Here is a 27,774-nt window from a genome sequence, read left to right as displayed (position 1 = left end):
AAATTGGAATCTACGCTGAAAAATGTGTGTAAAGTGATGGTGACCTGAGAAATACGCTTGCATCTTAGCATTTTTTTCCTGCAACAATAAGCACGAAAATTTGCTTACCGTTAAGTAGTGCTATGAAACTGGGCCCAGTTGGTATTAATAGGCAAGTTCAATTGTATCAATGCAAAAATGAGTATGTCATTTGCCATTGGTAGGAGTATGCAAAGTTGTTGTTATAAGCTTCAGAGAAAAGCTATACATGCCAAAGTTACTACTTAAAGGAACACATTGCCTTGGATCGGTCGAGTTGGTCTTCGAAAAGCGTTTGTAACCGTTTGTTATAGAATGCATATGGGTAGACAGATGTTGTAAAAGTAGAATACAATGATTCACACAAACACGCCTCGAAATTGCACGGTTTTCCTTTTACCTCGTCGACTAACACGGTCGGCCATTTATGCGAGTCAAATTTGACTCCCATAAAGGGCCGACCGTGTTAGTTTACAAAGTAAAAGGAAAACCATGCAATTTCAAGGCAAATTTGTGTGGATCATTGTTTTCTACTTTTAAAACATCTTTCCAATCATATGCATTTTACAACAAACGGTTACAAACGCTTTTCAAAGACCAACTCGTCCTATCCAAGGCAACATGTTCCATTAATAGTTTCATGATAAACAATCCAGATAGTTTACAAATAAGAGAGTTGAAATTACCCAGTTTATCTTCCTTGCTAGCCTCCTCTGCATAACTCCCCTGTAACTGTTGATCTATAAGCAGCTTGTAGTGGAGACTACAGTTACTGTTATTGTAGATAACGATATCATGACTGACTGCTGTACCAACGACAACATCTGACAGGTCAAATGAGGGAACTTCAGCCTATAACAACCATAAACAAATAAATCAGATTTGTATTAACTTTTTGATTTGTTTTCTCCCCATAAAACTGATGAAAAATACAGGACAACAGAAATTAAATTTTGTTACAAAAAAGGATGTTCATACAAAGCTGATAATGCTCCACGTATACTTTAATTTTTATATAGGAAAGGTGAATAAGTAACTTAATTGACATTTCATGAAAACTCCCTGTGGACTGAGCATAATAATAATAACCCGTTTTTATATGGCGCTTTTCACACCCGGAGGGCGCCCCAAAGCGCGGATCAAGGTAATGTACACCGGTTAACAAAACTCTAGGCTGGGCAGCCATGGTACATGCGTTTCTGTTTCACATCACGTGATTGGTTCTCGACCAATCAAACTTCACAATTTGTTACCGAGGTATAACAAACTCATTTGCTATGAACTAAATAACATGAACACATTCAAAGCTTAATGCATGTATGATTCAAACAGGCCAAGGTGAACAAAAGCATAAGGTTTTGCAAACATTCCATAAACTTTCAAAAGTTTGACCCTTTCTTTGTTTTCCAGTCCCCTCCTTCACTTTCCTTCCCCGCCCCTGGAAGAGAAAAATTCCTGTTCAGAAACACAAACCTTAATTTCTCCAGTTGCTCCTTCTCCAATGACTCTCAGGTTAAAGTGCTGTCTTCGCTTCAAATCACTATTTAAACAAAAGGAGCATAATTAACTTCATAATTGATTTGTAGTGATGAGCTTTTCTTGTAACAAAATGTTCGCGCTAATTAAAGACACTGGACACCATTGGCAATTGTCAAAGACCAGTCTTCTCACTTGCTGTATCTCAACACATGCATAAAATAACAAACCTGTGAAAATTTGAGCTCAATGGGTCGTTGAAGTTGCGAGTGAATAATGAAAGAAAAAACACCCTTGTCACAGGAAGTTGTGTGCTTTTAAATAGTTGATTTCGAGACCTCAAATTCTAAATCTGAGGTGTCGAAATCAAATTCATGGAAAATTACTTCTTTCTCGAAAACTATGTCACTTCAGAGGAAGCCGTTTCTCAAAATGTTTTATACCATCAACCTCTCCCCATTACTCGTCACCAAGTAAGGTTTTATGCTAATAATTGTTTTGAGTAACTACCGATAGTGTCCACTGCCTTTAAGGAAAGGACCTCACTCAAAGTTCAAAATCTTGCAAAGTTGTTTTTCTCTCTACGTTATGTTTTTTGAGTGGCTAAAATGAACTGAAAAATAAGGTTAAATTTAATAACAAATAAAACATGTTGTATGTTTCTTTTCAATAAAGCAAGTTAACAAATTTAAAATGGAAAGTATGATAAACATTCAGACATATCAAATTAGATTGTATGTTTGCAGCAGCCATGAACTTATGTAAAATATCTCAAGAAACCAGATGAAAATAAGTAGAACAAATAGAATAGTACAAACAAATTCTGGTGTTATTCATTAATAGTCAATGCTGACCAAACGATGTAAGTTCCTGCCTAGGAACTGACTGTCATGTGATGAGTCAATGAATCTTACCCTTCATGTTTGATGTCTTCCACATACACATAGGGTTTCAGAACAAACTTTTTGTCCTCTTGCGGTGAAAATGTCCATACATGAGCCTTTAAAAACAAAATATAAAGGTGAAACATCTTATTTGCTGTGGGGGTGGCAAAGTGGACATCTTTGTGGTGCAGAGAGTCCGTCATTGGTTGTGCACATTTTGGGGTTTTGTGCATTGTTTGCATAAACAGCTATTGCTCTTTTTTAGTTAGGCCAGAAAACGCTTCACAGAATGTCGCATTTTGGAAAGGTCATCTTCTAGTAAGTGGGGTTTACAGTAACATAAAGCTATTTTTTGGGATCCATGAAATCTGATATGCCATTAAAATGTAACAAAAAGCAATAATTGATTCCCTCTTTGAATTAGTTTCCACATTGCAATGAATTCTTTGAACAAGCGAAGTATTCACAGAAAAAGTAATCTAATATCACCAGTATGCTTTACACGTCATCGTTTTATGTCATCGTTTTATGTCAGCGTTTTATGTCAGCGTTTTATGTCAGCGTTTTATGTCAGCGTTTTATGTCAGCGTTTTATGTCAGCGTTTTATGTCAGCGTTTTATGTCAGCGTTTTATGTCAGCGTTTTATGTCAGCGTTTTATGTCAGCGTTTTATGTCAGCGTTTTATGTCGTTTTATGTCAGCGTAAACCAACATCTTTCAACTCATGAAAATATTCGCACCACTGCACTCATAAACATTCATTATTTGTTTTATGTCAGCGTAAACCAACAGTTTTGAAGAGAAAATGTGAGATTGCTTACAGCAAAAACTTCAACTGCCTTTCCAAACAAAGATATGTTACTTATAAAACACCCAAGCAGTTTCTTGTCATTTAATTAAAAATGACAAAGATCTACTTGGATGTTATAAACAACAAATAATAAATGTTTCTCATTTGTGCAACAGTGTGTAAGTTTTCATTCGTTGAAAGATACAATGTGCCATTCAACTCGACTCTGCTTTTTTGAAAAGAACATTCCATCTTACAACTCATGAAAATACTCACACCACTGTACTCATAAACATTCATTATTTTTTTATTATTTGTTAATAAAAGCCCCTTTGACTCTTATTCTATAGCCCTTATGTCTAGTCTAGTATACCTTACCTGTTGTTCATTAGGTAGTATTACACCACTTGCTGGTTCCACATTGATGACCGACTTCCCATCCCCAGGTATTTTCCAGGTATATTTGAGTGGAATACGTGAAATATTCCTGATCTTGTAGCTATGTTGAGATGAAGTCCCGATGCAGGTAGGTTTGAAGTACAGTACTCCCTTTAAACAAAGTCATTTGCAGTTTAAAGTTTTTGAGATAAGACAAAAACATAAACCTCCTTATGAATTTTTTCTCTTAATGACACTGGACACTATTGGTAATTGTCAAAGACCAGTCTTCTCACTTGGTGAATCTTAACATATGCACCAAATAACAAACCTGTGAAAAATTTGGGCTAAATTGGTTGAAGTTGCGAGATAATAATTGAAGAAAAAACACCCTCGTCACACGTAGTTGTGTGCTTTCACATGCTTGATTTCGGGAGCTCAGAATCTAATTCTGAGGTCTCGATATCAAATTCGTGGAAAATTACTTCTTTCTACTTCAGAGGGAGCTGTTTCTCCCAATGTTTCACACTATCAACAGCTCTCCACTGCTTGTTACTAAGTAAGTTGTTATGCTAACAATTATTTTAAGTCATTACCAAAAGTGTCCACTGCCTTTAAGGCAGCCTTGACTTGCTTTTACAAATTGCGAAGATATACACAGTTGGCCAGTCAAATAACAAAATTCGGGTTCAGAGAAAAACTAGTTGGAATTAAGCAACTTTTTTTTTCTACGACTGTTCAAATTATTACTATTTAACTTTCATACAATAGGGTAGCAAACTAGCAATAGGGTAACAAACTAGCAGAGACAATGAGTGGAAATTATGCAAAAGGTACTACATTCAGTTGAACAAAATCACTAATTTGATCATTCATATTATTTTGTTTATAATGCGTTTAGTTATTTTTTGTCAATATTAACCACAAGGGAAACTGACTGGGTAAATTTTGAAATGATTTTGGGGGTTATTTGTTGGTCGTAAGTTTGAAATTTTCTGCGAAGCAATTTGGCTTAAATTTGATCAGAAAAACAAGGCCCCCTTTTTAAATTTGTTGAACTAGTTAAATGACTCCAACTTGTTATGTGAATGCAACAGTTATGAGTTGATACTAACCTCCGAATCCAGCAGTATATTGGGTTGTTCTGATGACCCAAGAAGCTCAATGTTCTTATCATGTTTACTGTCATCGTTAAACCTACAGCAAAGTTCATGTCTTAACCGGATATTGTCAGTCTTTGGAGTCAGCTTGACTACAAACAGTTCATACTTATCTCCAACAAGGCCTTTATGGGGTTTCACTTGAAATGTGCTGCCAAGAAAAACAAACACTTTGAGTTGCTTAAACAATGTCTGAATATCTAATAGCATTTTGATTAGCATGACAATTGATTTACACTAACAAGGAGTTTGTCAGCTCATGAACAAAAGCAAACAAAAGCAGTTATAAAGATAGGTTAGAAGTAAAACATTTAACATTAATTTGTTAGTAAAACTTATTTTGGGTTATCCAGGAGATATTGCGATAACAAGTCTTAAACCATACAGTGAACGGATAGCAATAGACCGATCCATTAGGCTCCACCCACAGCGCACCTGTGAGCAAGAACATGTGAGCCTCTCCAATGCCATTCTCCACAACACTGCCATGCGCGCCAAACGTACGCGCATGCATGTCGGACTTTATTTTGTTGGACTTTTGGTGGCGCAATGAGTTGTGATTGGTCAATTTGCAATGGGGCGGAGCTTAATGGATTATCTTTTAGCATGAGACTAGGTTTAAGATGGTCTTTGGTCACTGACGGGTTAGCAATATCAAAAGTCTTGGTTTCTCTTTCGCAATTGTTAAAGCATCTTATTGTATTGATGATTGAATACAGCTTGCATTACAAAGAGACCATTGGGGGACATATGCGATACTGTAATACTTCTCGCTGACCCAGGTGAAAACAGCTCATCAATATGGGTTTAACTTGTGGGTAAATGAAGACTTTCACAGTTAGTTTATGATGGATGGCTTAGACTGTTTTATTGTGAACAGAAATGAATATAAACTTACCCCGATGGGTCATCTTGTAATGCATAGTGGATTGGTGTAGACCCTTCATTGGTCAACAATATGGTCTTGTAAATGGAGTCACCTGTATCAACAGCTGGCAAAATCTAGTAATGACAAAACAAATCCATATCAATGTTTACTTCAGTATACAGTTGAACACAAATGACTCTATGCATCCACAGGATATTAATATATGAACATAAACAATGTGTATTACATATCACTATTTACAAACAAGTTTTACTATTTTGCAGATGGGTACATCATATCTTCAGTTTTGGATTACATGACATTTATAAGTAGGATTTGAAACTTTGCATGGTGGAAATACGATATGGAAAGGTTTGCGGTAACACCATGTAATGACTATCTCTAAATGAGTTGGGGTGGTTCTGAAAAGAACCGTTGGTTCAACTCACTTTAGCCAATCCAGAAACAACAGGAAATACTGAGTTCTACCATTTACTTTTTGTGACTTTTCTGACAATGTGATTGGATCAAACCTGGTTGTTTATACATGAGTAAAATGTCCTTTTTTTCAATGTTTATGTAACATCTTTTATTTTGACAAAACATACTGAGAATGTTAATTTTGTTGAGTGGGTAATGAAGACATAATGACTAGTAACTTTTATCAGGTCTGGTGTTACCCAGGACAGGATTGATCTCAAAGCTCAACCTTCGACCCATATATACATGTAACTCACAATCGATCCATGAAAGTTGTCCAACAAAGTGCTTTAAAAAAAGCTTTAGCAACCCATTAAATGCTACTAAATGGTATTGAAAATGTTCTCCTGTTTGACAAACATTTGTTTTTATCTGCCAGTATGCGCTAATCCCAAAAAACATATTCCAATTTTTGCACGTGAAAGCTGTTCCTCATTCTGAAATTTTCAAACTTTGCGCGTTGCACGTGAGACTGGAAGATAATTCGTTATAACATGCCCGCTCCTGGAATATGGAAAAATATAGCCTTCGGCCTCGTTGGATATGGAACGCAGAAGCACATCTTTATGTATTCCACTTTGCTTTAGTGATAACTTATAGTATTACCTACAGCTATCCTTTAAAATTCTAAACACCTTACATGGTATGTCTTTGAACATGTTGAAGGTATCAATAAGAAATTATGTCTTACCACTCTGTTGGTATCAAAGGACATCTTAGGTAGGAAGGTTTGGTTTCCTGGCTGGAAGGTATGTCCAACAGTAGATACAGTCAAGCACCATGGTGGGCTAAAGGTCTCATCTTGTACCAATCGATAATCACGCATACTCTATTCATAAACATACACAACAATTCAGTAGATTAGTAAGCAATACAGGCAATAAACTCTGCTAGGAAAACAAAGTGGTCTTTAAAAAAACTGGTTTTTATTAAAAACCATACTTATAAGGCAATAGGACAAGTTAATAGTATTATGTCAAATATCTTTCACTAAAAGGGAAGGTACAGCGTTCACCTTTAAAATAACAGGCAATAAAAACCTTTGAAAAGCCTACAGCAGCTTTTAATAGTTTAACCCATTTTAAAAAACATTTCACTTTAAATTAAATGCGGTTATGTAAAAAGATAGATGTTTTTATCCCCCAAAGTTTGAATCTGAGACAGATTGGATGTCCCAAAATCTGAAAATTGTATTAGTTAATCTAGGTTAGTGTTACCTTTTAGAGCTTTCTTTAATGTTTAGACATGTAAACTTCTCCATTTTTATCTTTTGAATTGAATTTTAGCTGTTCAAATAAATAAAAAGTATCAACATCCTACCATCCAAATATTCAATGCGAAAAACTGCACGTTTAGAAAGCTTTAAAAACAATACCATGCTAAGGATTACCTTGTAGAATGCAAATCCTTCAAGTTCAGCAGCAAAAAACTGATTTGGAACTCCCTGCAAAGAACAAGAAATAGTTTTAACAATACACAACTGAAGTCAAGTATAGAAAATGAAGGGTCAAAGTGTGTAAACACCTGCAATCAGGGACCTCATATTGTCCCTATATACATATTTTGTACTCTTGGAAACAGCGTTCATTGGTTTTGTACACAATTGGGTTTTTCACAAGTAGTCAATTCCTACTCCCAGGTTTCCTAGGTTGATTTGTAACAGTTTTTTACTTTCATATATTTCATGACTAAATGTGTCTTTGCCATTAATATGATATACGTTTTCTAGCCAGGACCTACCTCAAACTAAAGAATTTTAAGAAACAAAATTGTGCACACGTAAAACTCAACACGGTTGGGAATAACTTGGTCCCAGAGGTTGTTTGATTATGTATGAAACTTCCACAGCCTATTCCATCATAAACCATGGCTTCTACAGGTATCTGATCCCATAGGAAATTCATTCAACTAGCTTTTCAATGCTACAACACTATAAGGTTTGGGTAAATTTGTGTGTATACACCCAAACCACACAGTTCACTCCTATCAAGTCTGCCATACCTCTAAAAAGCTTATGGCTCGTCTTTCAATATGTCTTGCTGATTGTCAAGACTGTACTGGAAACAACTATTCATTTCATAAGAATAGCCAATACAACAGGAAATCTATACTTGATGGCAACTCTAGTAATAAACATGTTCATCTCTCGTAGTATTTCTTTAATTGATGACCTAAAATTCAAACTACATAACTTGCATAATTATCTTATTGAGATTACCTCATGAGTGAAGTAAAATACAAAGACTGTTAAAGGCACTGGACACTATTGGTAATTACTCAAAATAATTGGTAAACTTAGTTGGTAACGAGCAATGGAGAGCTGTTGATATTATAAAATATTGCGAGAAACAGCTCCCTCTGAAGTAACTTACATGTAGTTTTCGAGAAAGAAGTAATTTTCCACTAAAATATTTGAATTTGATTTTGAGAGTCTCAAAATCAAGCATCTGAAACCACACAACTTTGTGTGACGAAGGGTGTTTTTTCTTCCATTCTTATCTCCCAACTTCAACGACCAATTGAGTTCAAATTTTCACAGGTTTGTTATTTTATGCATATGTTGAGATATACCAAGTGAGAAGACTGGTCTTTGTCAATTACCAATAGTGTCAATGTCTTTAAGTCAATATTAACAACATTGCTTACCGGTTTGAATGTGACTCTGAATGATGTCATCTTAAGAGGTGGGATGTCACATGTCACTGGTGTGATAGAGTATACATGACTTTCATTAGTCATCCATGTCACTGTTATTTTACCCTTGGTATGGTTAGTTACATTCACTGTCTTAGTCTCAATGTGCTTCAAGTTGACACAACAACCAAAGTCAACCTCAATAGTGTCAATACTGACATGCTGGGTTTTCTGGAAAAGGGGAAGAGAAATACAAGCTGCTTAATTTGCACACTGGGTGAAAAAAACTTGTCGTTAGCCATAACAATGTTGACCAATCAAAATGCTTTGTTATGTCATATCTTTGTAGATAAAAAAAAATTGAAATGGGTAAGCATTGCAACTATGATACCCATCATCCACAGTTGCCAATAGACCCCTTGCAATACGCGCAGCGTACTCACATGTGCCTATCCAGGGTGTCATTTTGGGTGTCAAAATCATATACAAACATGCACAAAAGAGAGTTGACACCAAAAATTACGTGCATTGTTCGGAGGCACGTTCTGTATAGTGTAAGAAATCAATAGCTCCCCCTTGCATAACGCAAAACGCTACAGGTCACGCCACATTTTACGCAGAGAACAGCTATTGTCCAATGATTTGCCTCCTTTTTGAGAGTGTGACTTCAAATACAATGGGTCTATAGATCAAAAAGAAACAATTGTATGCTGGTGGGAAACAGGACAGTAATGTTCATAACAGAACTCTGGACATGGTTTAGCATTGGCAATTAATTCATTAAGAAATGTAGGTCTTTTTTGTCAACAACCTTTTTTTATCAATCCTAAATCTTGTTGTTTAAAAAAGAAAAGTCTTGACTTTAATGTTTTTCTTTGACCTAACAATAAATTCCATTTTATTTTTTAATTAAAGAGACTTGACTGAGAGATTTTCTGTGATTGGTAAGAGTGTTATTAAACTTACATCAGTGAGACCATAATATCCATCATTGAAGTATTGAGCCATTGGTGGTTGTGAAGATTGTGGCTTTAAGTATCTCTCCATGGATTCAGCCTGCTTGTGAATCAAGCATCCTGCCTCATCTAACTGTAGTTTGCCTTCCTTTAACATCTCGTTCAGTTGCTAAGAAACAAGCAAAGTTATAAACATGAACAATTCTACTTAAACATGTTAAACCATCATATCTTACAACTAGAAATACTGATAAACTGTTTTAATTGTAATGATTATAAACAATGATTTTGTATCGATGAGAGCAAAGCCAGACATTAGATGATGATCTTTGCAAGGTTTGAATGAAAGTAAGATCTGGAAATCATCAGGGTATGAGTAGAACTCAACCAATGATTGACAACAGGAATCGGAGATGTTCAAGTAGAGAATAGTTGTAGCCCCAGAACAGGGCTCAATCAACGACTTTTACACAGTGAGTCGGTGAAAGAACAAATCCAAAATATATTGATGCTTTTTAAATTTTAATATTCAAAATAATAAAGTTTTTTTCCTGAACTTGCTGAATGACCATTTTTGTAGTCTGTCAAAAGTACCATCTAATCAGGTTTTTTTTTTTTAACCTTAATTATTGTTCTGTTCTTAAAAATACTTGTTTCTCTTCCTAAAAAAGTTGCAGTGGAAGAACGTATTTTCACTTTAAAAACAAAAATAATGTTTGGCATCTAAATAAGAACCAAAAAAATCTATAAAATATTATAGGGGAGTTTTGTAAAGTGTGCACTCAGTATGATGAATTCTCCTTTATAATTGGACCAGTCAACAATGGAGTACAGGGGTGTCTCAAAAATTGCTTAAAGATCAGAAACTTTTAATCTGCTGGGAACATAACATCAGACAATGCTTGAGGTTCAATACTTCCATCTCTCCATCTTTAAATCTATTACTGTTGAGGAAATTACTTTACATGCCATTGGAAAACTCTTTCTTATTACTGTGATAATGCACAAAATACTGGAATGTTACAACACATGCATGCACACTTTAGGAAACATTGGGTGCGTTTGATTAGCTTCCCTGTATCGACCCCGCGATGCTTATTCAGGTGAGCCCCTGACAAGAGCTAATTTAACAATCACTCACCCTCTCCTGGTGACGTCTTGCACCTGGGGCCAGCCGCAAGTGACCCACTCCACAAGCAGGGCACTTTGGGCTGACCTGGGTGAGCCCCTGGAATGACGTCAAAGCTATTTGATTGTACCGGGGGCAGATCAGGGTTGACCCGGGGAAGCTAATCCAACGCACCCAGTATGTATGACTTTGATAAAGTGAGTACTAACCTCAGGTGGGAATACTGAGAATCCTCTAGCCTCATGTTCCATGTACTTCTCTAAATGCTTGGGTTGTAAAACAGCTGGCTTGATGAGTTCTGTATGACAGGTTCCAATCAGGTCTAGAAACAGGGGATCCTGCACAAAAAGTATATTAATAATGGAATCATTTTCACAACATCATTTTTACAGACGACATTTTTTTAGTTTACTACCGACTCCTCAAAGAACAGTCGCATAAACATTCGATAGTGTCTGCATCACTGTTACTACTTCATAACTTGTTGCTTTTAATTGTTCTCTCTGATGACGCCATAGTTTTTTTTAACTTTCTTAAGATATCTGTTTGAAGAGATGAGGCGTTGAAAAAATGAGGCAAGACAAAATAATTGTTTAAAATCACTGTACAGTGGATTTAAAGGGACAAGCTGAAATCCCTGATACAATAATAACATACATCAATCAGTCACACTCAATGAAAAAGTGGCAGGAGTTTCACATAACAGACCAATGTAAATTATGTGAAGTTGGTTAACATCAAATTGAAGATGACAGGTAAAAGTAACCAACAATAAGAATGATTTTTGGGGTTGAACAAAGAAAACGTGACTAGAGTGGGACCAACAACCAATTAACATGCCGGTGTTCTACCAACTGAGCTGATTAAAATGATTGAAAAGTGACAGCGCTGTCCCATTCAGTGACACTCCAACGCTGTTTGACTTGACCAAGATTTACGCTTTTCATTTTACAACTCGCCCGATCCAAGGCAACGTGTCCCTTTAAAGATAACTACATGTTTAAAAGCAACTTAGCCTTCTGTTTGATTTCACTACTTTATTATACGTGTATGATTACAAATTTAAGACCTTTTGCTTAGAGGTTAAAATAAGCCATCCCTGAAAACAATTATTTGATTTAAATTCTGTAGGTCATTGTAGCTTGCTGTCTACGTATAAAGATTTTCCCATTGGAAACGAGGTAAAAAAACAATGAACTGACCTGGTTTTGAACAACACATGTGACTCTGCGGTAGTAGTTTATGGGATAGGTTGGCGTGAAGAGTACAACGATGGTCTGGGTGGTATTGGGTTCCAACTTGCAGCTCTCAACTCCAAACTTAAAGATACTCTCACTGCTATCAATCATAAACTAAGAAACAAACAACAATTGCCAATTAATAACTCGGCTGCAAAGACACTTGGAGTTAAACTGTCAGTTTATACAGTTCTACAATGAAAGGAGAAAACACACAAATTTTTGGAAAATAGGAAGGTTTAAAATTCTTACAAGGTATTTGTCTCCTTTCTCCAAACAGTACTATGAATATGAATTTATATAGGATTTGAGGCATTGCAAGGTGAGGTATCAATATATATATGGTTTGCGGTAACACCATGTGTGTATCTACTTGCCAGGTAGAAACTGTCTTTCTGTATTCTACTACCGCGGAGTAGATTAATCGGATGTTCGGGAGACTTCTCAGTTCTGAAAAGAACTGTCCTGCTTTTTAACTACCACCTGGGCAGAAGGTATAGAAAGTTGGCTGGGACTGCTACTTTAGCTTATAGGGTCATTATTAACTGTACTACTGCGGAGTCAGTTCTTGAATGAATGTGGCTGCTTAGTGCGCCGTAGCACCCTGTAGCACCTTGTAAACCCTTATAAGGTGCTACATAATTGGGTCTCAGAATTCATCACTGCAATAACCTATCTTTCTGAAAGTTTGTATATACTCAGCGCCTTGAGTACCTTGTTTGGTAGATACGTGCGCTATATAAGACTTCGATATTATTGAATTGGTCTCAACGCTTCGACCAGCTTGTTCTAGTCATCATCAGAAGACTGAATAAATAAATAGGCCAACTTCTCTCAAGTATCTCTTCAGTCTCCTGCGGTAGTAAAATATAGCAAGACAGTTTTCTAAAGAACAAACACTACCTGGCAAGTAAATACACACATGGTGTTACCGCAAACCAAATGTATAATATATATTTAGTTTGTGGTATCACAATGTACATATATATCTGCTTATTTTGTGATGGACACTGATGAAGCGTGACCCTTCTTACCTTAAACACGGCTGCTACATTGGACTTGTTTATGATCTCTACAGTCCTCGTGGCTGATTGACCGGCAGTAATCAAGCCATAATTCAAAACTTTGCTACCAAGGGTAACCTCAGGACCTGTAATATCAATTATTCATCAGTCAAACAACAATGTAAGGTTTTTGGTTTTTACCCATACACCGATGTGTGTTAGCACTGTATACTCAGTACTTTCCCCCGAGTCCTGTAAAAAAATATCACAGGCATGTTACTCGGGTGGGATTCGAACCCACAGGACTCTGGAAAGTACTGAGTATACAGTGCTAACACACATCGGTGTATGGGTAAAAAAACAAAAATTAATATTCTTTATCCCCGATGCAAATTTAACATCTCTAAAATGTATGGTTTGTTGAAATATTTAGCTATTAATTTTTAAACTAACAACCAACATCAAAAGAAAGGGACGATAAATATATTGAATTAAAAACTGATTTTGGGGGTTGAACAAATAATTTACTAGAGTGGGATTCGAAACGACCTCCGGATTAACATGCAGGCGTTCATCAACTGAGCTATCTAGCCCTATATTGGCGGTGTCCCTTTTTTTGTCAATATATTTGTTTGGGGGTGTTCGAAAAAATGTATGGAAAGTTCAATCATGTGTAATATCATGAAGTATCCAGTGTTTGACATTGTATCTGCACTATAACCAACCCCAGGGAGGAGTCTACAAAAGCAATGAATCGCTAATCCATAACTTGAACAATGTACTAATTAGCAGCTGTCTACTTTCACTTATTACACCGCTAGTTTGAAATGAATCTATACAGGGTTTTAAAACACTCAAGCTATACTGCGCCGTCTGTACATGTATAAAAACATACATTAAGAGGTTTTTTTATTAGCTGCAACTAAATACTGCTACAAGTCCCCTCAAAAAAATGCTTGTCAAGTTTAGAGACAAAAGTGGAGATTTTAAATAATTTTAGCCCTTTTTTCTCCAAAATTATTCCTGGCATTTACATGTATTGTACAATTTTTAAACTTATTTCAACTTTTAAACATAATTTAAAAAAAACCGAGGCAAGTTCGAGGCTAAAAAGCCACTCTTAAAGGCACTGGACACTATTGGTAATTACTCAAAATAATTATTAGCATAAAAACTTACTTGGTAACGAGTAACGGAAAGCTGTTTATTGTAAAAAATATTGTGAAAAACAGCTCCCTCTGAAGAAACGTAGTTTTTGAGAAAGAAATAATTTTCCACGAATTTGATTTCAAACCTCAGATTTAGATTTTGAGGTCTTGAAATCAAGCATCTGAAAGCACACAACTTCGTGTGACAAGTGTGTTTTTTCTTTCAATATTATCTCGCAACTTCGACGACTAATTAAACTCAAAATTTCACAGGTTTTCTATTTTATGCATATGTTGAGATTACACCATGGTGAGAAGACTGGTCTTTGACAACTACCAATAGTGTCCAGGGTCTTAATGGAAATGTATTAATCATTTTGAAAATCAACGATACAAATGTGACTTACCTGTACACTTGCCTACAAGCTTAACCACCATTTTGCTGACCTTTCCCACAGGATGCACATGAAGGTAATCAACACTTTCTTCATTAACAGTTTGTGGTTGAAAAGTTACCTGAATAATCAAAAACATTTTAAGAAATCATTTATTTTTAGGAAGAGTGGATAAGGTGTTTCTTAGATAAAAATTAGAAGACTTGAAGAAGTTTCAAATAGAGCTTGTGTCATTGTTTTAACTTCATTACCATTTGAATACCAATTCTGTCTGATGAAGTATGCATTGGATTAAATATTGAGATATAAACCCAACGTGTCCTGCTCTATACAATCCACTTTTCAGTATTAACAAAGAAAGCCTCTGTAACGATATTTTCATTAAGTGTAAGTTCATCATGGAGCATTTCTACTTTATAACGCCCTCTATCATTCAGACTGTGAAAGGAGGTGGGTTTTTTGCGGTTTTTGTTGTTTGTTATTGCTGTTTTGCTAAAAGAAAACGATACTCTGTGTGTGAACCATGAAACAGGGTGGCAATGACAATGAGCAAATGGCTTCTTTTTTATACAGTTTCACTAGTGAAAGATCATCATGGAGCAAAAAATGTGCCCTGGGATTGTTGACATCCAACTGGGTTATTTTTGTAACCAAGACACGGAACTGTTGGTCTAATTAGTTTAGATTGGTTGATTTATTTTGATGTTCGTATGAAACAATTTATGTCATTGATGGATTTTGAAACAGTTGCATCTCTAACGGTTGGTAATGAAAAAAACAAATAAATGTAGAAAAATATTGGACGCACAAGTGTAGACACTAGATTATGTCACAGATGGTACAAACCACAACTTACTGGAATCTGTAGAAGACTTTCTGGTCCAGCACTTCCACTCATCTCACTGCAACTGAAAACAGTATCAATGCGTGTTTCCGATGTAGGATGCTCAATTGTGAAGGGTGTTATCACCTGAAAATATATCACAATTTTAGGTAATTTGGTGGAAACAGTAAAAACAATTTTTTTTTCAAACAGTTGTATAATATCTAACACAACTTGCACACAGATCAGCACCTACAACAGAAAAGCCATTTACAAACCAGACCTTAATGAAAAACATAAATGATGAAGACTTTAAAATCAAAAGTGTTTAAGACAGTGGACACTTTTGGTAATTGTCAGAGACCAGTCTTCTCACTCGGTGTATCTCAACATATGCACAAAATAACAAACCTGTGAAAATTTGAACTCAATTGGTCGTTGAAGTTGCGAGATAAAAAACACCCTTGTCACATGAGTTTTATGCTTTCTGATGCCTGTTTTGAGACCTCAGAATCTTATTCTGAGGTATCGAAATCGAATTCAAATATTTTAGTGGGAAATTACTTCTTTCTTGAAAACTACATTACTTCAGAAAGAGCCGTCTCTCACAATGTATTATACTATCAACAGCTCTCCACTGACCGTTAACAAGTAAGTTTTTATGCTAGCAGTTATTTTTGAGTAATCACCAGTGTCCATCGCTTTAAAGTGCAAAATTGAAGAAAAACATTGCATGCTTTCAATGTTGAATTAGGGCTACATACTTACAGGTGATAGATTATAGAGTTGTAGCACTCTCTGCACAGTTGAACCAATTGGAGTAGCACCAAATGATATGACACTCTCCATAGAAAGACTATCACTGGCATGAGGAATAGAACCTGCTGCACTCACCAACAAATGAGGATATTTACCTACAAAAAGATCATTCAAAGGCTTGCAATTTAATTAGCTTAAAATTACATTGAATTCTCATTGTTCAGCTGCTTACATAAGAAGGCCGTCCAAAATTTTGGAAATAAGACCCTAGTTCGAATCCCACCTCAGACCGAAGCCTTGCATCCATGTAGATTAGTTTTTCATTTCCTACCTGATTGCATGGTTTCTCCCCATTTGGGTTTTCCTACCACATCTAAAACTGAACATTTCTTAGTCGTCTCATATTCATCTATTATTTGTGATAATTGTGATGCTGGATGTCTCATGAAATTACTTTAAAAAACAAATAAAAGCCAATGTGAGGGGTCGAAGATTGCAAAGGTGAATAAAATATTGATTTTTACACATGTTTTTTCAATAAATCACATTAAAGTGGATTGCTCTTGTATTTTTCTGTAGGTAGCATTGTAGTCAATGGCTCGTTGACCAGGCCACATCTTGCTGGTACAATGTGTTTCAATAATAAACAACCATGACAAGTTTTTCCTATTTGGGAGCAAAGATAGTTTGAAAGAAGGTGTACTTCCATTTCAAATTAACATCTAAAGTTGTTGATGGTTGAAGATATTTTAAAGAGTATTAATAGTAAAGCAAATGCACTTACCAATACCCTCCAATCGCAGTGATTTCTTGTGTGATAAATCCTCACCAAAGTGACACTCTCCTACCATTTCATATACCCTAGCAGCAGTTGGTTTGAATGTAGCTAAGATACTGCACTTAGATTTTGGAGACAGAGTTCCTGCTGGTGGTTCAAGTACAAAAGGTTGGGAAACCAACCACATAAAGCGCGTTTCCAATTCACTGCATAAAGAAAACAAATTCAAATGTATTAATGTCACAGTCTGTCCATGGTTCTCTGAGAGTAACATTGCATGTGTAAAGATTTGATGCACATCTCACCACCATGCCTTGCCTAAGATACACACAGCACAAAAACACAAAGGAAATCTGGCAAAATGGCCAAACCAAGACTCCATGAGCGATAATGTCAGCCGGTGAATTGTGTTAATAGACCAAGCGGTAAGGGAGAAATATCAAGGAGAATTTAAATATTTTCACCAGGATTAATCTGTATACAGTTAGGGAAAAGATACTTCAGAAGAAAAATTGCGGAAGAGCTGTTGAACATACTAACAAGACTCAAATTGTTGTCAAAACAAATTAGGCACAAAACCTAAAACACATTTTGACAGAGTAAAAAAAAAACAATTTCAATGGAGGGGTAAAAGTTAAAATCTAAGCAATTTCTTAAATAAATCCTAAAAATAAAACTCACAGTTTAAGATTAAATTGGAATATCAAAACATAATGCTGTCTAAGTCGAACACAATTTCAGGGGAAAATTATAAATGAAAATGTGTGACAAATTAATTTTAGGGTATGGGCCTATGGGGTCATTAATTTTTTACCAAAGCACTAACAATATAAATAATAATTTGATAAAAATTGATTATTTTGTTGTGGACCCTTACAAATTTTGTAAATAAAACTTACCTTGTGTTAATAAGTTCAAATGTCATTTGGACATTGAACATTGATGTACACATACCAAAGTTCAGATGTTGTGGCAATGAGAGATCATGTTGAGGCAATACAGCACGTATTGGGATGTCAAACACACCATCCTAAAACATAACAATAAGACTTGTTTTTATTTATTCATTTATTTCACATTTTCCTTTCTTTTGTGAACGGGGTGGCCCAATGGCAACCACTGGTCTCCAATCAGAGACACAATATAAATCTGATATTAGGCGCTATATAAATCAAATATATTATTATTACTATTATTACTAAGCCTATATGACGCAAAGCTTTTACTTTAAAAGTGCCAGGTAAAAAAATATGGTCATCATGGCCCAGGCTCCAGTATGCTATATCGCTTAAAAGATGATCCCTTCACCATTAATTCCCTAATTTTCTTTATTTTCTGTTGGTCTTTCGTTTTTCTAACTAAGAATTATGACAAATATGGCAGCTATTAAAAATGTTCTCTTAAAAACGGTCAAACAGTTGATCTGGTAACATCTGACCCCCAATAAAACCAGGCTTGTTTACTATAGAATGAGATAATCATTTTGAATATGTGGAGAAGATCATAAATTATGTCACATTAAAAAGTTAGGGGCAAAACAATTGTTAAAAAATTGTGCAATAAAGCATGAGCCTGCCACCCCACTGTATACCGGACTACCCATATGTCTCAAAATTGTTATTCCTGATAAATTTGTAAACTTAGCACTTTTATCTCTTTGTGACTAAAAATCTAACTATTGTATCTTACTTTTGTCTGGAACTCAATTTTGTCTTCGTAGAGACTCTTTTCCAATGGACGGAAAGTGATTGGTAGACTGTAGCTGGTTCCAGCACTAAGAACAATAGGTTCAGGATACAAGGTGGAGAAGAATCGTGTGCAAGGAGAGCTGGCAAAGAAATAAAACAATGACATACATTCAATACTACAATAACGGAATGTGAAAATAGCTGGGATAGTTCTTTGTATTGTGTACGCAGGTAAAAGAACCCAGTGCACTTATCAAAAAGAGAAGTGGTTCGCCCAGTCTTCGTGGCTGGATCGGCAGAAAATTGCGTCACAGCACCTTGTAAACCTCCTATTAACCACTTTGGGTCGGTATTCTAAAAAAAATGTCTGTGCCCAGCCGCAGTTTTATTGTTCAGAGCTTCCTTTGAAAATACTTGCCAACACAATCTTTTGCCCAGGATTTTATGGATAATATGAGAAGGCACTAGCAAAGGTCAATTACAGAATGTCTTTATAGTGCGCAATCAGAGTTTCATAGACACCAACAAAATCAATGATTTTTTAACTTGTAGCGAATTAACTGGTTAATAATTTATAGTTACCTAAATTTCAGCTTCTGTGTCTTGACATTGACATTTTTCAGCACAACATTTTTTGTGTACTCGCCACCAGGTTCCCAACCTTTCCATGTTAGTCCTTTGACTACCTCAATTCCACAATGTTTCATTTTGTGTTTGTTCAATTTTTGTTGATGAACAGACGCACTACGATGGCCTGAAGCCAGTCCATGACTGGAGTGGTTGCAAACAGCGACTGGCATGGTGACAACTACACTTCCAACTACCGCTTTGGAGATCTAAGAATACAACCTTTTAAATAAAAAGAAAGAACATTTGATATAAAGTTTCAATGGAGAGCCACATTTTTTCAGGCAACAGCAGAAGTTACCAGATGAAAAGTAAGGATGCACATAAATGTTAAAAAAATTCACTGTGCGAAAACAAATGTTTTGCCAAAATTGAGGCTATACAATGACAAAAACAATTAAGAGCAAATGCTTCAAAACAGTTACCAGTATACTTGTACAGGCTTGCACCTATGTCAACATGCAATGCCAATTGAGGATTATGAATGACGGTGTCGAGTGAGAGTTCATCAATTTTGGCAAAACATTTGTTTTCACACAGTGAATTTTCTGAACAACCACAAGTTTACTGGGAATACAAAGCATAAAGTCCCGGTATGTAGAGATTGTGCAGTAATTCACTAGAACCAGAACAGAGCAAGCATAATTTTGGCAAGATCCTGTTTCAAAAAAGAATTGTAAATGTGTATACATGAAAAGCAAAAAGTTCTAAATTTAAAAATACATATAACCGATAATGAGGTTTGTTGAAACGATGGCAGAACAAACTTAATAAGTGACTTGGGTTGATTTCACAAAAATCTCGAGTTAGGACGAGTTACTAGTCCTAACTTAGGACTACCTAACTTAGGACTAGCCATGCGTTTTTCATATCTCCAGGACTAGTCCTAATGCTTCATGTGAAATCGACCTACGGTCTACTTCGGTAGGACTACATGCAGAACTAGCTCAGGTTGGACTCCTCTGTTGTTGCATACAATGCAACTGTGTTGCAACAGAGTACGGGTATTAAGGTATGCTATTATTTATATTTATATACTAAATAGAGGACGCTGAAAATTCGTTCACAATGTTCCTTGTGTCCAGAATTTCCAGACTGCTACGTAAAATTACTAAGAATTGTTAGGCCTAACTTGATTCCTTGAACCTTGTCTGACATTCTCGAAAACATATGACTGACCAGCTGACTATGATCTGATGATCATGATGAGGGTCGATAACGTATGACGCTACGATACTTTATTTATTGAATTTGGTGCATCACAACAACAGTCTTAATTCAGGCTTTGGATGTTGGCTTTTGACTAGGTGCAGGGTTTGTGGTGGCCGATTCATGCGCCGAGTGTCCCACGGAAACTTATCACGCTTATCATCATATTGAGATCATATTCATATTAAAGTTATCCATCAATTTAACATGTCAGTGTTCGTTCGTGGGACGGTGGTAGTGTTCTCACGAGTAAAATAGATACATTATTTATATTTAAACTTACATTTTTTCAACGATTGTTGTTTCAACTGGAAATTATGTTGTGGTATCTGTGTTGTGTTTGTCTCAAAAGCTAAAGTTCAGTCACCCGCCATCTTGTTGTTCAACTTGCTGTCCGTCAGTCATGGTAGATGTTAGTTTCCAAACGCCAGGAGTCGATCGCTACTCGAAAGGATCCGATGTAATCGGTAGTCGTCAAACGAGGCAGCAATACATAGACTCGCTACCATTCCTTGAGCTTTTTCTCCCTAAGATTTGTTTGTGTATTTTTGTATGGTAGCTACACCGATGTTTACGAGTTTCGCTCTTAAGTTCAGACATTTGTTTTATTTATTTTTATTCACAACCATTAATATACAAAGGGGTCATGTATTGCTGATTTTTAAAGTATATTTCCAGATTTTTTAAATAAACAACAAAGCAATGTGTAGCCACAGAATACAAACTCTTCATCAACTAAAAGATGATTTGTTAAAAACTGTTTATCAATACGTTATCTTTCAGATTAAGCCAATCAAAGACTGCCATTCCCTATACAAAGGATTCCTGTAGCATTACTGATTTTATCGTATTTTTATAAAACTCCATTACATTTATTTCAGATTTAAAAAAATTAAAGACCACGAGTCTGCTGTGCGAACAGTTTACGATTTCATCAACGCCACGGGTCGATTTGTAAAACGGTTTATCAACATGTTATCATTTAAACGAAGTCAATCCAAGACTGCCATTACCTATACAAAGCATTCATGTAGCATTAGTGATTTTATCATAAATTTATAAAGCTCCGTTATATTTATTTCAGATTTTTGAAAATTACACACCACGAGTCCCTTTGCAGCATACTTTGTATGTGTACTACACTGCTGTGCGCACAGTTTAAGATTTCATCAACGCCACGGGTCGATTTGTAAAACAGTTTATCAACACGTTATCATTCAAACGAAGCCAATCAAAGACAGTCAGTACCTAAACAAAGCATTCATGTAGCACTGCTGATTTTATCATAATTTAATAAAGCTCCATTATATTTATTTCAGATTTTTGAAAATTAAAGACCACGAGTCCCTTTGCAGCATACTGTGCGTGTGTACAACACTGCTGTGTGTACAGTTTACAATTTCATCAACGCCACGGGTCGATTTGTAAAACAGTTTATCATTACGTTATCATTTAAACGGAGCCAATCAAAGACTGCCATTTCCTATACAAAGCATTCATGTAGCAAAACTGATTTTATTATAAATTTATAAAGCTCCGTTATATTTATTTCAGATTTTTGAAAATTACACACCACGAGTCCCTTTGCAGCATACTTTGTATGTGTACTACACTGCTGTGCGCACAGTTTAAGATTTCATCAACGCCATGGGTCGATTTGTAAAACGGTTTATCAATGCGGTATCATTCAAATGAAGCCAATCAAAGACTGTCATTCCCTACAAAAAGCATTCATTTAGCATTACTGATTTTATCATAAATTTATAAAGCTCCGTTATATTTATTTCAGATTTTTGAAAATTACACACCACGAGTCCCTTTGCAGCATACTTTGTATGTGTACTACACTGCTGTGCGCACAGTTTAAGATTTCATCAACGCCACGGGTCGATTTGTAAAACGGTTTATCAATACGATATCATTCAAATTAGACAAATCAAAGACTGTCATTACCTAAACAAAGCATTCATGTAGCATTACTGATTTTATCATATTTTTATAATGCTCCATTATATTTATTGATGATTTTTGAAAATTACACACCACGAGTTCATTTGCAGCATACTGTGCGTGTGTACTGCACTGCTGTGCGTACATTTTACAATTTCATCAACGCCACGGGTCGATTTGTAAAACAGTTTATCAACACGTTATCATTCAAATTAGACCAATCAAAGACTGTCATTACCTAAACAAAGCATTCATGTAGCATTACTGATTTTATCATAATTTTATAAAGCTCCGTTATATTTATTTCAGATTTTTGAAAATTACACACCACGAGTTCATTTGCAGCATACTGTGCACATGTACTACACTGCTGTGCGTACATTTTACAATTTCATCAACGCCACGGGTCGATTTGTAAAACAATTGATCAACACGTTATCATTCAAATTAGACCAATCAAAGACGGTCATTACCTAAACAAAGCATTCATGTAGCATTACTGATTTTATCATAATTTTATAAAGCTCCATTATATTTATTTCAGTTCTTTTTTAAATTAAAGACCACGAGTCCCTTTGCAGCACACTGTGCGTGTGTACAACACCGCTATCGCACAGTTTAAGATTTCATCAACGCCACGGGTCGATTTGTAAAACGGTTTATCAATACGATAACAAAGGATTTATTTAGTATTACTGATTTTATCCCATTTGTATAATGCTCCATTCTGTTTATTTCTGATTTTTGAATATTGTATCATAAGAAAGTGGCATCTAGAGAAGGAAGGAACAAACAAAAATCGGTGAGAAATAAAAATGTGTGGCTCTTCCATACAATATCCTCTTTTTATATCAAGTTCTTCATTTAGTTAAAATTTAAATGGCCTGTCTTAGCTCCGTAAACTTAGTAAATGACCAAAATTAGGTTCAGAAAGTTTTGTTGGTGATAGTATTAAAACAATTGAATTAAAATTAAGGGGGGAATGAAGTAATGTTTTCACATACGACACAGAAACACTTTGGTTTGATAAAGCATAGAGGAAGGCTGTCCTTCATCTATGATGTAAGTGAGTAAGCCAGCACAGACCGGCTATCAAGGACTGCAAGGCACTCAATTGGACGAAACAGTTAAATAATTTCCCAATTCTTTTGTGCATGGTGATTTGCCCATTTGTACAGTTTGTGCACAGTTCTCCAGTTTCGACCAATAGAGGGCGCTGTTTTCCAATAATTATTTTCTATAATTAAAACAACTCGTACTTTGCAAGTTTTACCATTGACGACTTTCACATGTTATTCGGGACTACCATAAGTACATGTGGGGGAAAAATCAGGTAGTTGCTGATTTCTCTGTAAAAAATAAATAATATATCTAGAGCGATAGTATGAATGTCACTAGTGAAGACACTCAATTTTGTCAAATAAGCAGACGATTTATTTTTGTTTGTCGTGATGGCCTAAAATTGACTGAAAAAAATTGTAGGCAACTGTTCCGTACTTTCTTTTAAATCTGATTGTCTTTATTATATTTTCATTACCAGGGTGTGATTAATTTTCTTTTTTTCTCTTTTATTCCAATTAATAGATTTTATAACTAAGATAAAATTCATGAGAAAATTAACTTAGATAAAAACCACATGAAACACCCCAGATTGTGGGCTTTCAAAACCAAAGAAAATTAGTGTAAGAATGCCTCGCATTCGGATGCTTTCGCGCTCGCAAGCTTCACGCTTTGCACATTATTTTTATTTATTTTTTTATTAGTTTATTTTTGATGTCAACAACCTATCACACCCCTGCCCATACGGTGTTAATTTTTTTTCTCTTTTTTCTTTTTTAAATTTATTTATTAATTCTTTTTGTACTTTATGCCTCCGAAGAAGGTCCTGTTTGGATCGAAAGCTAAGGCCATTTATACCTTACTCATTATATATTTTATTTGTTTATTTTATTTATTTATTTATTTATTTATTAATAGATTTTCTTGGTCAATTTCGGCAAATTAGCAGCCAATTTAACCATCAACAACCTGTTCTAATTCGCGCGAAATCGAAAGCTACTGAAAGGGGTAATTTCGTTTTTATGATTAGTCAAAAACTGTAATGCTGCGGGGACAGCGTCATTCAATTTAACAATTCAACAAAGCAGCATTGAAATTCGCAGACGCTTCTTCAAGCTTGTGTGTCTCGAAAAAGAATGACGATACGCTAAATTGATGTGCTAAAGGAATTTTAATAACTCGACTCAATTCGAAATTGAAGGGCCGAATTCTAAATTTGAAACGCAGTCACAATTGGAGAGGCAAAACAGCTTTAATTCCAGCGCATGAAAGTTAATTCCACTGCTCATTTGCCAAATTTGACCGAGGAAACCTACATTTATTCATGGGGGGGGGGGCATGTATTGGAAACTGACCAAGACCTGATTTTGTATTGTTTGACAGAAATCTTGGCAGATGTTCAACTGCTAAGGTGTGAAGAGTGTTTGCCTTTACATTATAAAGGAAACAACTTTTAAACCAAGCGTGTCTTCAGTTTAGATATAAGTGAAGTTGTTTGTTTCATTACTTGAAATTGAATACATGAAAACCATTGCTCCCGGTCCATCACCAGCAATCTTTTTCTGCATTCGTGTAAGTTGTAGGACGACATAATCGAAGGACCATCAAAGGGCGGGTCCTTTTGATAAAACTGTTTTACAAATCGACCCGTGGCGTCGTAAACTGTAAATTGTACACACAGCAGTGTTATACACACGCACAGTATGCTGCAAAGGGACTCGTGGTCTGTAATTTTAAAAAATCTGAAATAAATATAAAGGATCTTTATAAAAATATGATAAAATCAGTAATGCTACATGAATGCTTTGTTTAGGTAATGACAGTCTTGGATTGGCTTCGTTTGATCGATAACGTATTGATAAACCGTTTTACAAATCGACCCGTGGCGTTGATGAAATTGTAAACTGTACGCACAGCAGCGGTGTAAACAGGCAACTAGGCTGCAAAGGGACTCGTGGTGTGTACTTTTCCAAAATCTGAAATAAATAGAACGGAACTTTATAAAATTATGATAAAATCAGTAATGTTACATGAATGCTTTGTTTAGGTAATGACAGTCTATGAATGGTCTAATTTGAATGATAACGTATTGATAAACCGTTTTACAAATCGACCCGTGGCGTTGATGAAATCGTTGACTGTACGCACAGCAGTGATGTACACCATAAAGTATGCTGCAAAGGGACGCGTGGTTTGTAATTTTCAAAAATCTGAAATAAATATAACGGAGCTTTATAAAATTATGATAAAATCAGTAATGCTACATGAATGCTTTGTTTAGGTAATGACAGTCTTTGATTGGTCTAAGTTGAATGATAACGTACTGATAAACCGTTTTACAAATCGACCCGTGGCGTTGATGAAATCGTTGATTGTACGCACAGCAGTGATGTACACCATAAAGTATGCTGCAAAGGGACGCGTGGTGTGTAATTTTCAAAAATCTTAAATAAATATAATGGAACTTAATAAAAATATGATAAAATCAGGAATGCTACATGAATCCTTTGTTTAGGGAATGGCAGTCTTTGATTGGTTTAATTTGAATGATACCATATAGATACACAGTTTTACAAATCGACCCGTGGCGTTGATGAAATTGTAAACTGTACGCACAGCAGTGTAGTACACACGCACAGTATGCTGCAAATGGACTCGTGGAATGTAATTTTCATAAATCTGAAACAAATATAATGGATAATTTTAAAATTATGATAAAATCAGTAATGCTACATGAATGCTTTGTTTAGGTAATGACAGTCTTTGATTGGTCTAATTTGAATTATACCGTATTGATAAACCGATTTACATATCGACCCGTGGCGTTGATGAAATCTTAAACTGTACGCACAGCGGTGTAATACACGCGCACAGTATGCTGCAAAGGGACTCGTGGTGTGTAATTTTCAGAAATCTGAAATAAATATAACGGAGCTTTATAAAATAATAATTAAATCAGTAAGGCTACATGAATGCTTTGTTTAGGTAATGACAGTCTTTGATTGGTCTAATTTGAATGATAACCTATTGATAAACCGTTTTACAAATCGACCCGTGGCGTTGATGAAATTGTAAACTGTACGCAACAGCAGCGATGTACACAGATAAATTAGGCTGCAAAGGGACTCGCGGTGTGTACTTTTCAAAAATCTGAAATAAATATAACGGAGCTTTATAAAATTATGATAAAATCAGTAATGCTACATGAATCCTTTGTTTAGGGAATGGCAGTCTTTGATTGGTTTAATTTGATTGATACCATATAGATAAACCGTTTTACAAATCGACCCGTGGCGTTGATGAAATTGTAAACTGTGCGCACAGCAGTGTAGTACACACGCACAGTATGCTGCAAATGGACTCGTGGAATGTAATTTTCATAAATCTGAAACAAATATAATGGAGAATTTTAAAATTATGATAAAATCAGTAATGCTACATGAATGCTTTTTTTAGGTAATGACAGTCTTTGATTGGTCTAATTTGAATTATACCGTATTGATAAACCGATTTACTTATCGACCCGTGGCGTTGATGACATCTTAAACTGTGCGCACAGCAGTGTAATACACGCGCACAGTATGCTGCAAAGGGACTCGTGGTGTGTAATTTTCAGAAATCTGAAATAAATATAACGGAGCTTTATAAAATAATAATAAAATCAGTAATGCTACATGAATGCTTTGTTTAGGTAATGACTGTCTTTGATTGGTCTAATTTGAATGATAACGTATTGATAAACCGTTTTACAAATCGACCCGTGGCGTTGATGAAATCTTAAACTGTGCGCACAGCGGTGAACGTTGTTTACACACGCACAGTAGCCTATGCTGCAAAGGGACTCGCGTGGTCTTTAATTTTTAAAAATCTCAAATAAATACAATGGAGCTTTATCAAACTATGATAAAATGAATTCTTAAACTGTACGCACGGCAAAGTGACTTGCCACAGTATATGAAGCAATTTAGGGGGACTCTCGGTCTTAAATATTAAAATCAGCAGAACTAGATGAATCTCTTGTGTACTGAAAGGGAATGGACCAGTCTTTTGATTGGCCTTAACTTAATTGATAACGTACGTTTGTGTTGAGAAGTTTTGCAACGTGGAGAGTGATACGTATGTACCCCTGCAGTGGGTCCCATCCACTCGCAACACGAGAAATGCTGCACGGACTTGGTCAAGTCTAAAAGCGTTCTTAACAGTGTGGTTATTTCGGATCCTTTTCACGTGTAACGATCGACTCCTGGCGTTTGGAAACTAACATCTACCGTGTTGCTAGGCGGCATGCGCATAATGAGCATGCGCTGAAATGGCGCTGGGCCG

At 35.7% G+C, this 27,774-nt stretch overlaps 1 protein-coding gene across 1 annotated transcript in view; it reads right to left on the bottom strand.

The window, feature by feature from the left end:
- LOC139940163 (cilia- and flagella-associated protein 65-like) overlaps window positions 1-20,869 on the bottom strand; it is a 35,350-nt gene extending 14,481 nt beyond the window's left edge. The window contains exons 1-21 of the mRNA XM_071936451.1: window positions 20,726-20,869; window positions 19,189-19,455; window positions 18,608-18,746; window positions 17,818-17,948; window positions 16,925-17,124; window positions 16,150-16,295; window positions 15,415-15,528; window positions 14,571-14,679; window positions 13,046-13,161; window positions 11,976-12,125; window positions 10,983-11,111; window positions 9,655-9,813; window positions 8,701-8,919; window positions 7,445-7,498; window positions 6,746-6,883; window positions 5,605-5,708; window positions 4,662-4,857; window positions 3,547-3,717; window positions 2,409-2,494; window positions 1,492-1,558; window positions 705-870 (exon numbers count right to left, since the gene is read on the bottom strand). Coding sequence (XP_071792552.1) covers window positions 705-870; window positions 1,492-1,558; window positions 2,409-2,494; window positions 3,547-3,717; window positions 4,662-4,857; window positions 5,605-5,708; window positions 6,746-6,883; window positions 7,445-7,498; window positions 8,701-8,919; window positions 9,655-9,813; window positions 10,983-11,111; window positions 11,976-12,125; window positions 13,046-13,161; window positions 14,571-14,679; window positions 15,415-15,528; window positions 16,150-16,295; window positions 16,925-17,124; window positions 17,818-17,948; window positions 18,608-18,746; window positions 19,189-19,406 — 2,812 coding nt within the window. The 5' untranslated portion in view covers window positions 19,407-19,455; window positions 20,726-20,869. The remainder of the gene's footprint in view (window positions 1-704; window positions 871-1,491; window positions 1,559-2,408; window positions 2,495-3,546; window positions 3,718-4,661; window positions 4,858-5,604; window positions 5,709-6,745; window positions 6,884-7,444; window positions 7,499-8,700; window positions 8,920-9,654; window positions 9,814-10,982; window positions 11,112-11,975; window positions 12,126-13,045; window positions 13,162-14,570; window positions 14,680-15,414; window positions 15,529-16,149; window positions 16,296-16,924; window positions 17,125-17,817; window positions 17,949-18,607; window positions 18,747-19,188; window positions 19,456-20,725) is intronic.
- Between the last annotated feature and the right edge of the window lie 6,905 nt (window positions 20,870-27,774).

The sequence above is a fragment of the Asterias amurensis genome, chromosome 7, assembly GCF_032118995.1.
Source record: "Asterias amurensis chromosome 7, ASM3211899v1".
Taxonomy (NCBI): domain Eukaryota; kingdom Metazoa; phylum Echinodermata; class Asteroidea; order Forcipulatida; family Asteriidae; genus Asterias; species Asterias amurensis.
This window is presented reverse-complemented; position numbering and strand designations above follow the sequence as displayed.